Here is an 11610-nt window from a genome sequence, read left to right as displayed (position 1 = left end):
TTTCTCTAATAGGAGATTGCCTTGATTGTGTAAAATAGACAAGGTTCTAGGACTTGATGGAGTAGGCCTGATAGAAAGAACTGTTTGCATGTATTATATGATTTCTCCATCATGTATAAAGGTAGCAAGATTTCTGTAAAAAAAAAAACATCTTTTTTGTCTACATATTTGAATTGGGGATTATTTTTTTTTTTGTTTCTCCTTAGGGTTTCCGGAAAAAGAAAAATAAGACAACTACTTTTTTTTGATGAAAGAATAAGACAACTACTTGAAAGTCAAAATTCCCTCTATCCCTATTTTGAGGTGGGTAGCAAACCAACTTGATCGAACTCCCCCTAATATTTGACCTCCTATTTCATTATTTTATCCTTCCATTTCCATAATTACACACAAATTCTCATTAAACCAACTAAAACAGAGAAAATTTTCCCACCATTTTCCTCATAAATCTCTTCTCTCCCTCTCTCTCTCTCTTTCAATTTCAGTCTCTCTCTCTCCCCTTCCTTATCAGCCTCTCTCCAGACAAGGGTAAGATTAATGCTTCTGTTTAATTGTTATCCATTTATGTTATTAGGCATGGAATAAGTATAATTTAGGCTTCTAATTTATTTTTTGACTTAATCTTATTGTGTCAATTGATTAATACTTGAACTGGGTTATGGGTATTTCCTTGGTTTATTTATTGGTATTCTCTGTTTGGGGTTTTTCTTGTTCTTGTACTTTTTATTATGTGATAATCGGACAGATGAATTGAAATAGTCTGACATAATAATTTGACTTGTTTCAGTCGAAAATCTTCCACCATAATCTCTGACCTACATCCACAAAGAAACCAATAATGGATTTATTAATAGTCGCCACAAGTGTGGGTTTGATTCGTTACATTGGTCAGCATAACTGGATGAATAAAACCCAATCTTCTAAATTTTCAAATATCTTAATATCTCCAACTTTTGTTGATCGTCATATCTTCGCCTTCTCGATCTGACATGTTATTCACGTATCTCTTTACTAAGCCATTATCGTGGATTCCTATAGATTTTAACAAATTTGTCTACATAACTATTTGCCTCTTCATTCACATATATAAAAAACCAAAAGAAGCTCTAAAGCTTTGAGCTTGCTGTATGACTCTACGATTGGTCCAATGAGCATTTAGTGTCCTCCTTACAGCCTATCTACAATTTTTTCGAATCTCTCTCCAAAACCCTTCAAATAGTTCAAAGAATTGGCATAAAGAAGTGCATGATGCATGGCTCGCCTTCGTCTACTGTCGTGCACCTGAGAAAGACGGATGGAGTTCCCCGCAACACAATGCCCTGTTTCATCATGAATTCGTGTTCCAGTTGTCGCCATCTTAGTAATTGAATTAAATGATATATCAAAGTTGCATTTAGTTCAGGATCCAAGATGTGTTTCTTGATCTATAAACTCTAACTGTCTGTATAATTGAAAGAAGTTAGGCAATCAGTTCTAGCTATTGTTGCATCCATTTGTGGTGTTTTGATACTCCACGGGGAGGGCTGGAAGTCGAGACGTGATTCGTACTCCCCCCAGTTTAGTATATGCACACTATTGTGTATGCATATATAAGTTATTTGTATAATTATAGAAATGTGTGTGTCAGTTTAGTATATGCACACTATTGTGTATGCATATATAAGTTATTTGTATAATTATAGAAATGTGTGTGTGTGTGTGTGTGTGTGTGTGTGTGTGTGTGTGTGTGTGTGTGTGTGTGTGTGTGTGTGTGTGTGTGTGTGTGTGTGTGTGTGTGTGTTGATTCAAAATGTAGGTAATGGATGGGGTTAGGGAACTCAGTTATGATTGGATGATGGGACTTGGATGGGCAGGTAACCTGGCTCGGCCCTGTCCCTTTTACATCCCTACTAGTCAGTTACCTGGTCTTTAAATCCTTATATTTTTGGATTAAGTTTGTGCATGCATTATTCATATAGTAGCTTTTGGTGCTCTTTGTGAAAAATTAGTAGTAACTCTATTGCATGTAGAATTGCGTAGAACTCTTTTCGCAAAGCAAAAAAGAAAAAATTATGATGCTCAGATGATGCCTTTTGTAAGCAGTAGTTGAGATTCGAATAGTATTCTGTAATTTTAAATGATCCAGTTGAAATAAACGGAGGACTTAAATACTACTTCCGTAATTGATGGTGACGGATGTTAACAAGTTCTTTTCCTTCCAATTAGTGTTATTCCCCAGTGTGTCCGGACTTGAGTACATGGAATAGATCATTCTTCCTTGAAATCGAGACTTTTACCATTTCCCCTTTTTTCATGTCCGTTGTTAACATCTCTTGTTTTTGTGTTGGCTTTTGGATCCAAAGTATAGGTTCTAAAACTTAATGTTCCTTTTATCTTTCTCCTCATTCCCATATATCATGGTGTTAATCTTCGTTTTGGCATTTTTTGTTGATAGATTTTCTCCTAACACAAATTGTCTAGTTATTTTTCTAGTGATTACTCGGAAATATTAGAACAATAAGGTGCTACTTTAGAAGGACCTGATGCATGGTTAGTGACTAAGTTGATATTACAAGGGTTTGCAATCTTTCTAGACGAATATAACCTCATAAATTTTTGCTCATTCTCTATTTTCTCTTTTGTCAGTGACTTGATATATTGCTCGACCGAGTAAGGTGGGAGAAAGTGTGGTACTCGGTGAGATATCAAATATCTTTTCTCACTCAAAAAAGAGAGAGAAGGGGTAGAGAAGCGGGTGGGATTATCATATGGCTCCCCTTAGAAGGGCTTGCACATCTAGTTCCGGACAAGTTTTTGGCTTGATAGCGAGGCCCTTCTTCAGTTATTGGACAAATCATGGAGAATCTGTCAGGTCCGTCACTTCATCAACTACCACCAGCTCTTCCTCCCTAACACATGGAATACATGTCTTTCACTGCCCTGTACAGACTCTCACTCTCTATCTCAGTGTCCTGATTCAAGATTGTCCTTATACGACATTGGGGATTAATTTGGAGGTGGAGTTTGGGTGTTTGTGTAGGATGCAGTTGGGATTGTTGCAAAGCTCTCTGAATGCATCGCGTCTAGAGGAGGAAACATACATTGTGTAGACGTCTTTGTGCCCGAGAAGAAGAATTTCTTTTATGCTAGAAGGTCAGGTTCCCAAATTTTAATAGTTTCTTTTTCTGTCATTCTATTGCTAGTTTGTAATCCCTCCAATTGCATAACACATAATCTATTCGACATGATCAGTAGTATGTGTATTAGTTATTTGTTACCGGTATGAGGTGGAAAAGGCTAATACTGGTTTACTAAGCTTTTCTTTTTTACTTACAATGTTTGGTATCAAACCATCTATTGTTACATTATACATGAAAGTCCTAAGACAATTTCTTGCGAGTTCACACAATATGTTCATAATACCTAAAACATCCCGCGTTTATATATATTGGATCAAAAATCACTATTAAATTATTGACTCCTGTTACCTATTTGGATCATAGAAGTTGTTTGTGTGTTTGCATTAGTCGACAACTTACACCAAAGTCAGAGTTAACTATCACGCTTGAAGTGTGTCTCGATATCATAGACTGCCCAATTGGATTTTGAATTAAATTAGAAAACTTGACTCACTTGACCATAAGCCGAAAAATTCTAGAGGGTACTAAAATTTTATATTGTTGGCAGTGAATTTGTGTTCAACCCTGTAAGATGGCCAAGAGTGGAGATGGATGAGGACTTCCGGAAACTATCAAAGTTATTTAATGCAGTGAAATCTGTTGTCCGGGCACCTGATTTGGATCCGAAATATAAGATTGCAATTCTAGCGTCGAAACAGGTCAAAGTATTCCCATTTAAAAGTGTTAGCATCAAAATCAACACACTTGTCACTTCGATTGATTTTTACTCAATAGTGAAACTTTTCTAGGCTATTGCAGGACCATTGTTTGGTAGACTTGTTACACACATGGCAGGATGGAAGACTTCCTGTTGATATAACTTGTGTAATTAGGTGGGACTTGAGGAATTTTTCGTTTTTGAGAGTTTCATTGGTTTCTACCTTTCTAACGTTTCTTGATCTTATGGCTTCTTTCAGTAATCATGAGAGAGGACCAAATACTCATGTAAATCGGCTTCTTCAAAGGCATAGCATTCCATACCATTATTTACATACGAGCGAAGGGGATAAAAGAGAAGGACAGATACTGGATTTGGTTCAAAATACTGATTTTCTTGTCCTTGCTAGATATATGCAGGTACCCATTTTCTCAGAATATCTTGTATTTGTAGTTTGTGAGTTGCTCACAATTACTTCATCATGATAAAACCTAAATTTTAAATCCTACAAAAACTCATTTACTTCTTAAAAAAACAAATGATTTGAAGGACCAGTATAACATCATGGTTTTAAACCCGTTTTCTCCCGAGCCACGGCCTCCATTGACTGGGCTGAACGTGATGATATTGGACGTACGGGCGTTTCCACCCCTAGTCACGTTAAGGATCAGATGATAAGCACATTATAAGGTTTCTTCCACTGAATAAAATCATCTGTCCCATGTGTGAAATCTATATGATAGTATTACTTCTGCAGATATTGTCAGGGAAGTTCTTGGAGAACTATGGGAAAGATATAATAAACATTCACCATGGCCTATTGCCATCATTCAAAGGTGGAAATCCTTCTAAACAGGTACAGTTTTTTTTACCTATTTTTCATGGGTATATTGCACTTTTTAGCCGTACAGGTTTCATTAACCATAGTTGATTAATCGAACAAAACCATCTACAAAATTTGCAGGCATTTGATGCCGGTGTTAAGCTGATTGGGGCTACTAGTCATTTCGTAATCGAAGAACTTGATTCTGGGGCAATTATTGAGCAGATGGTAATATTTCCATGCCTTGTTCAAGTTTCAGTACTAGTTTTGAAACATGATGTAATATTAGGCTTTAACTTCTTGAAAATCGGTTTTACAAGAATAGGCTTGCCCGACGCTTTTATACTTAGCAAAGTCTTAGGCCCAAGTCGTGTTGGATGATGCTAATACTTCCCCTCCATGCCAGGGCTGGAGTCACTTGGCACTCTCCATCCATGCAGGGGGCTAAGATTGCTTACTCCCGACCCATCCCTGAGACACTAGCTCATGTACTTCGCTAACTTTGATGCCCAAAGACGTGGAACAATGTCACAATGCTAATACTGCATTCTTTGATCCTTTAAAGTAATCTTAGGGTGCCCGGTATAGAACTTGTGGGGTTTAAAGAACCAAGCTAAAGCCACATTTGTGTATATAAAGAAATCAAAATGTGTTTTTGATTTTTTCAATCGACATGCAGGTTGAGAGGGTGTCGCATCGAGATACTCTACAGAGTTTTGTGCAGAAATCAGAAAACCTCGAGAAGCAATGTCTGTTGAAGGCAATAAAATCATATTGCGAGCTTCGTGTGTTACCTTACGAGGAAACAAAGACAGTTGTATTTTGATGATATCTAATCTTCCCTTTTTTTTTTGAAGAATTGATGATATCTAATCTACCAGCAAAGATTTAGTGTGGAATAAAAAAAAATTCATGTTGATTTGTATTTAATCATTTCTTAATGCTTCTCCGACCTAATAACTCCGAATTTTACTCCACTGTGAAGAGAGAAAAATGTAGAAACTCTTGATGTTGAGAAACCTGCATAAATGACATCACGACTTCGAGGTAATTTGTCGGTTGAGTAACATTTTAACTGCACTTTATAAGATCCATACAGACTAAGCGTAAAATTTAAGGCAGTAAGCTTGAGATCGAGATCTGAAGCATTACAGATATATAGTATGTTTTTATGTACTAGAATGGAAACCCCCAACAAAGATTGAAATAATCATGCAAAAACAAAGATTGAAATGTCTGCAAGAAACCACCAACAAAAAACACAAACCCACAAAATATATGTACTCGAAATCCTGGAACAACCAGATCCAATTAATATCAATAGTTATTAGGTATGAAAACGATACTCAAACTTTCAGTTTCTGCATTGTCTTTCAGTGCAGAAACAGGCCATAGCTAAAACTGGCCGATAACTTAAAAACAGTGATATCAGTTTAAGGAACCCTAAGCTTTTACAAAACTCTAACATTTTGGGGAAGGTAAATACTAAGGACCGAGATTCCAGGGTGATACTTGCAGAAACGAAACAAAAATGCCGAGCTTCTGTGACAGGCTTCAGCAATATACTTCTCTCACATAACAACCCTAACGAAGTAACGAGTAGCCAGCCAAAGTGTCCTTATGAGAATATTTCAGAATCAATCTGCTCAAGATTAGGAAATATTTGTCGCACAAAAGAAGAGTAGCCTGGAATATTTGCCTGCAAAAGTAAAATCATATAACAGCAATTTAGTAATGCAGAAATATATCAAGAGCACAGAGTTATGCCTCAGTGTGAACAGTTGAGATGGTATTGGTAGTCTTTTACTTTTACTAATAATGGCAGTCCAAGTTATGATCTGGTTTTCTATTTCCGATTGCAAACTTATCAACCAATTGGGCGATTTGTATCAATCCACATGATTCCGGCAAAAACTAATGTGAATATTCATAGCCATTTTTAAGAGTTAAAACTACAATGCCACACTCATATGGGCTAACTGTGAACCCGTTCACATGATAGTGTCTAACTAAACACCACAATGTGTGAATATTCACAGAAGAATTTATCAGATATCAAGCAGAGTACAAGTTGAAAAATGCAATCTTCAGAGAGGCTACAAGAATCATACACATGGGTTGTGTTCAAGGTAGATTGTTGTTAACTTCTCCTTCGAACCAGCAACAGCCAGCTCAAGACCTTCCAGTGATGGTATTTGGTTGTCATTAAGCCACAGATCTTCCAATCTGCACAACAAATCTCGAATAAGTATGAAGTCAAAAAAAAGAACTATGATCATTAGGCCATTATGTCTTGGAGAAGAATTTGTACTTGGTTAAGTTTTCAATGTCATTCACAGTTGTCAGTTTATTGTTGGAAACATCCAAGACCCGAAGATTGACTAATGTAGATAAACCTTCCATCTTCGAAATGCCATTATGACTCAAATATAGTTCTTCTAGAGCAACACATTCCTGAAAATGAGAAACATGATTGTCTTCTCAGGTCCATTTGAGCGTGTACTTTTTTTTCAGTCAAGAACAATGTTCAGTGGTAGCATACCTGAAATCCTGTCATAGACGTTAAGCGATTACTCTGTAAGCTGATCTTCTTGATACATTTCAGGCCACAGAGGTTTACCGTCCGGATACGATTCTGTCCGAGCCATAATTCTTGTAAATTTGTTAGTGTTTCAATATTCTCCAGAACCTGAAACAGCCATTGATGTACATTAGGTTAAGTGGGCAAAAAAAATTGATGCATAAGATGTAAATTCAAATTCTTCAATACTGCCTGGTTCATTATGGTATTACTGCAAAAACCAATTCACACAGTATATAATCAAATAGCTCTTAATTAATTATTAACATATGTAAGAGAGCAAACTTGTAACTAGTATATCGAATAAAAATCCTTCGATTTGTCTGTCTTACAGTTCTCGAATTCATATTGAATCCATTTAAAGGAGAATCCTGTGATTTCTTACTGAATTATATGTTGAATTGTGTGATTCAAGTTGAGTCCCGTGCAACAATTTTTTTTTGAAAACTTGATTTAGTTATTCTCTTTTTCTGAAAAATGTGGTCTCCACATGTGGCTATTCAAGGTAAGCTACCCTTATATTCTTGTTAAAGCTGAATTTTGTTTTCTCCATCAATATGTCTCTCTAAAACGCGGTGATTTCTCATTATTCAATTTTACTCTCTCTGCCCAACAAGTCGTGATTTTCTCACCAACACACAACAAGAGAGAACATAGCACGTTCTACACTGGTTATCTATAATTGTTCATTATTACTCCGGATACTAATTTAGCTAGGTATCTAGACAAATAGACCGAAGATTCTTTTGATACAAAATATCATCTTAATGAATAATATGAAGGGTTAGGCAATGGAAATGGACTACATACATCAAATTAGATGAATGAAGTTGTATGTACTTTGACATATTATATATTATTATGTGTAACTGCCATTATAATGTTTTTTCATAACTGCATAGTGTTTCTTAAAGTGAAAAACTATTTATATTGCAATTAACAATTTCACAACATTGACCCGCGTAACTGTTGAAACTAACTTCAAGAATTTCAGGCAGGGAGGCACAATTAGGTCATGGTAGAGTTATAGAAAAGCTAAAGTTCAGACAAAAAGTAAATAGCGAACCCGTAATCTGTTGGAACCGAGCTCAAGAATTTGTAGACCGTGTAGATGGTCAAGCTCCTCCATCTTCGTCACTTCATTCTTAGACACATAGAGCTCTTTCAGTGTGTCTGATACATTTGACAAACCTTTTAAGGAAGATATTTCATTGAAAGATACATCAAATAGCACAAGACTTTTGAAAATGCTGACATCAGGTATTTTCATTAGCTTATTATCCCTGAACACTAATTCCTGCAAAAACAAATAAAATATCACATGAGTTTTGGTAAGATTGAGCTCTTAGAGAAGAGAACCACTCACTTTACAGTTTACACACCCATGATACTAGTACAATTATTCGTTGGTTTTATGCAACTTGCTTTTTGCGTGCTCAAAGGTATGACACTGGACTAGAAAATGAAAAATCTATTTAAAAAATTTATATACTAAAATTGATAAATTTCGGTTATATGGTCATATTTGTGATCCACTTGCACAATAACAATCCTTTCCATTAACCCTTCCTCTAGTTTTTCTTCTTCTTTGTAGTACTTTAAATAAAGAAGAAAGGAGAAGCTGAAAAAAAACAACATTACTATCCCACAATTGATTTCTCCTCTACATAAAGAAAGATACTCCAAAACCATGAAAGAGTGTACAACGAAGGAACCATGCTGTAGAAAAGTTCCAAGCGTGAGGGTGGAGTTTGCTCTCACAAGGCGAGGTGGCGCCTCGTACGGCTTGATGTGTTAAAGGTGTAAACTATTTTTCTGTAAGGAAAATGATATCTATTATGTAAAATCATAACATAGTTTTTCTACTTTACTCCATAATATAAAGTCCTAAGTGTTAAATAAACAAAAATACTAATATATTTGTGTTGCCCCAATAATAACAAGTGACTTCAGATGCGCACGGTTTTATTCTCGAGTTCACATACGTAATGTCTTGAGGCATCAGGTGACCGCCTCGCCTCGAGGAATACGCGTTGAAAGTTTATTAAAACATTGGATGGATTTTTTTGTTTGTCCTATGGAGGTTCCCTCCACATAGGTAACTCTGCCAATTATAAATTTCAGAATAAAGGATGAAGTTGATAAACTCGCACAGGTCCCAATAACAGTGCTAAGCTCATAGGTAAACCTCGTACTTATCCTTGATTCTGGTCATTTCCTTCCCATTGTGCACTGTCTTTCAGAGAGCTTTTACGTAAAAATAATGTAATAAAGAGATGCTAGAGTGGTCTTAGTCTGGATCAAAGTATATTTAGCATACAGTTACAACATTGCTTTGAATTTTGAGAAGCTACCAATTGAAAGTTCTCTATTTTTTTCTTTCTTATTTCTATAAATATATGCATTTTTTTACTAAAAATAATAGAGGATATCACTCATTCACTCTGCCATATTATAAACTGACACTCGATATCTGTGACTGGATCTCGCCATACGTATGACCAAGTATATCAGCTACACCTACTAGATGTTAGGGGCCGAGGATATCTGGACTCTGCACAAAACCGAAGCACTACCACCTTAAAGGAGAGGCCATGTGCGATATGAGAAACTCTATTCCTCCCCCAATTTGCTCCCTTCCCCAGCACTCCGGCTGATGTGGCGACGCCTAAAAACACGTGGAGCAAATGGAGAGAAAATATGCTCAAGTTAGGTGTCGCCACATCAGCAGGAGGGCTGAGGAAGGGAACAAATGGAGGGAGGAATAGAATTTTTTATGAGATAATTAACTTAAATTCAGGTGAAGCACCAGGCTGTAGACCACATGGAGATCAGCAAACCTATCTTTATACAATATCAAATTAACCATGTGACATCACCATACATTAATAATATATGGGTTATCCACTACTGCCCAATATGATATATTGATATACCAAAAGATAATCAGAATGATGCAGAATGTTCTTCTTACTTTTTTCCCATAGATTGTTTATCGCCCCTAACCAAGGCCAATATGACGAGATAAACGAGATGTAGCTCAAGAAGAAAGATCTCAGTCTAATTGGTCTAATCCTTCTAAGAACTCAATTTTTGGTGTTCAAGTTTTACAAGTAGACTGTGTGACTTCATTTTAGGTCACCACCCAATGAAAGTTGTGCTAAATATAGATGGTTAAGCTCTCACATTAGGAGTATATCGTGATCGAATAACTAGGCATTTAGGTTAATTACAATTGGGCATAACAGCATTACTATAGTAACCCAAAATTCATTGTGTCACAATTTAAACTTTCACCCAATTTGCTCCAGAAATTGGCCATACAAAAATCAACAAAACCAGATTAACATAAACAACGCAAAAAAACAGATCAATTCAGAAGCATTTTAACATGATACAAAGTTGATAAGAGTGATCGATTACCTGAATCCCAGAAATTTCATTCCAGGTAGAAATTGGCTCAACAGATGCATCATCTAATAAGTTTTGACGAAAAGATATCTTTTTGAGCTGAGAAAGATGAGAAATCCTAGGGTCTAAATTCGACAAACGATTAGCAGTTAAATCCAACTCGATTAAAGTAGAAGGAAGGTCGATTGTTTCCAAATCATGAAGCTGACAACTAGTTAGGTCAAGAATCGAGTTTGAAGAGTCCTCTTCAATCAATACTTCTTGAAGAGTTTCATGATTCGTTTCTGGAATTCCTTCTGACCCATCAACCTCCATTAGAAACAAAGAAAAGAAACCTAGAAATCCAAAAACGAAAAGCAGAAGTGTCTAGAAGCCCTCTGCTAGTAACAATGTTATAGCTTATAGCAGAGAAAAGAAATGGTGTCCCGGTATTTTTCTACCCTAATTGCTAGATTGGGCGGATTTAGGCATGTAGACATCTTTTGAAACTTTTTCGTCCCACAACTTTTTCAAAGATGCCATATTGGGGACTTTCGTAGACATTTTGTGAATGTGTGATTGAATCACAAACATTTTAAAGTAGAAATTTTTATTTAAAAGCCCATTTTTTGGACTTTAATAGAGAATTAGGCCCACCATAACTTAAAAAAAAGAAATAAAACCCACTTTTTGTCAAATAATTGAAATCAAGCCCAAATACACATCCCTACGGACATTTTCCCATCTCCAGACATGTACTTTTATTCTTATTACCCACTCTACCCTTATATATATAACCCTTTCCCTTCTCTTTCTTTTCCTCAGCCAGTTCATTTCTTTTTCTCTCTCTACACTAACCGGACAAGGAGTCCAAACTTTCAACCAAAAAATATTGGTTGCTACTAATTCAAAGTATGTCATCATCTTCTTTAAATTCTTTCTTTTTCTTCCACTTCTTTTTTTGTTTTGATGGATGTTGAAAGAAGTTTCAAATTTGTCT

The 11610-nt window shown here is 36.0% G+C and overlaps 2 protein-coding genes across 7 annotated transcripts; one reads left to right on the top strand and one right to left on the bottom strand.

The window, feature by feature from the left end:
• Positions 1 to 204: 204 nt before the first annotated feature.
• On the top strand, positions 205 to 5556 carry LOC147532118 (formyltetrahydrofolate deformylase 1, mitochondrial-like). Of its 6 annotated transcripts, XM_086647871.1 has the most exons (12): positions 301 to 528; positions 788 to 1620; positions 1683 to 1853; positions 2473 to 2529; positions 2626 to 2921; positions 3020 to 3132; positions 3667 to 3817; positions 3918 to 3991; positions 4076 to 4235; positions 4574 to 4672; positions 4781 to 4867; positions 5319 to 5556. In XM_086647871.1, the coding sequence occupies exons 5-12, from the start codon at positions 2748 to 2750 to the stop codon at positions 5463 to 5465; spliced, it is 1005 nt and encodes a 334-aa protein (XP_086503997.1). In that variant the 5' UTR covers positions 301 to 528; positions 788 to 1620; positions 1683 to 1853; positions 2473 to 2529; positions 2626 to 2747; the 3' UTR covers positions 5466 to 5556. The 6 variants fall into 6 exon arrangements, with proteins under 6 accessions (XP_086503994.1, XP_086503992.1, XP_086503995.1 ...); XM_086647869.1 differs by lacking the exons at positions 788 to 1620; positions 1683 to 1853 and having other exon boundaries at positions 290 to 528; XM_086647870.1 differs by having other exon boundaries at positions 386 to 1853.
• A 338-nt stretch (positions 5557 to 5894) lies between these two features.
• On the bottom strand, positions 5895 to 11117 carry LOC147532117 (Leucine-rich repeat (LRR) family protein). Its single transcript, XM_086647872.1, has 6 exons — positions 10644 to 11117; positions 8287 to 8517; positions 7182 to 7328; positions 6951 to 7093; positions 6751 to 6865; positions 5895 to 6338 (listed from the first exon to the last, which is right to left on the bottom strand). Exons 1-6 carry the CDS (start codon positions 10944 to 10946, stop codon positions 6258 to 6260), a joined length of 1020 nt encoding a protein of 339 aa, XP_086503998.1. The 5' UTR covers positions 10947 to 11117; the 3' UTR covers positions 5895 to 6257.
• Between the last annotated feature and the right edge of the window lie 493 nt (positions 11118 to 11610).

The sequence above is a fragment of the Eschscholzia californica genome, unplaced genomic scaffold (genome assembly GCF_041429995.1).
Source record: "Eschscholzia californica isolate CP2 unplaced genomic scaffold, dmEscCali1.0.p SCAF_6, whole genome shotgun sequence".
NCBI lineage: Eukaryota > Viridiplantae > Streptophyta > Magnoliopsida > Ranunculales > Papaveraceae > Eschscholzia > Eschscholzia californica.
This window is presented reverse-complemented; position numbering and strand designations above follow the sequence as displayed.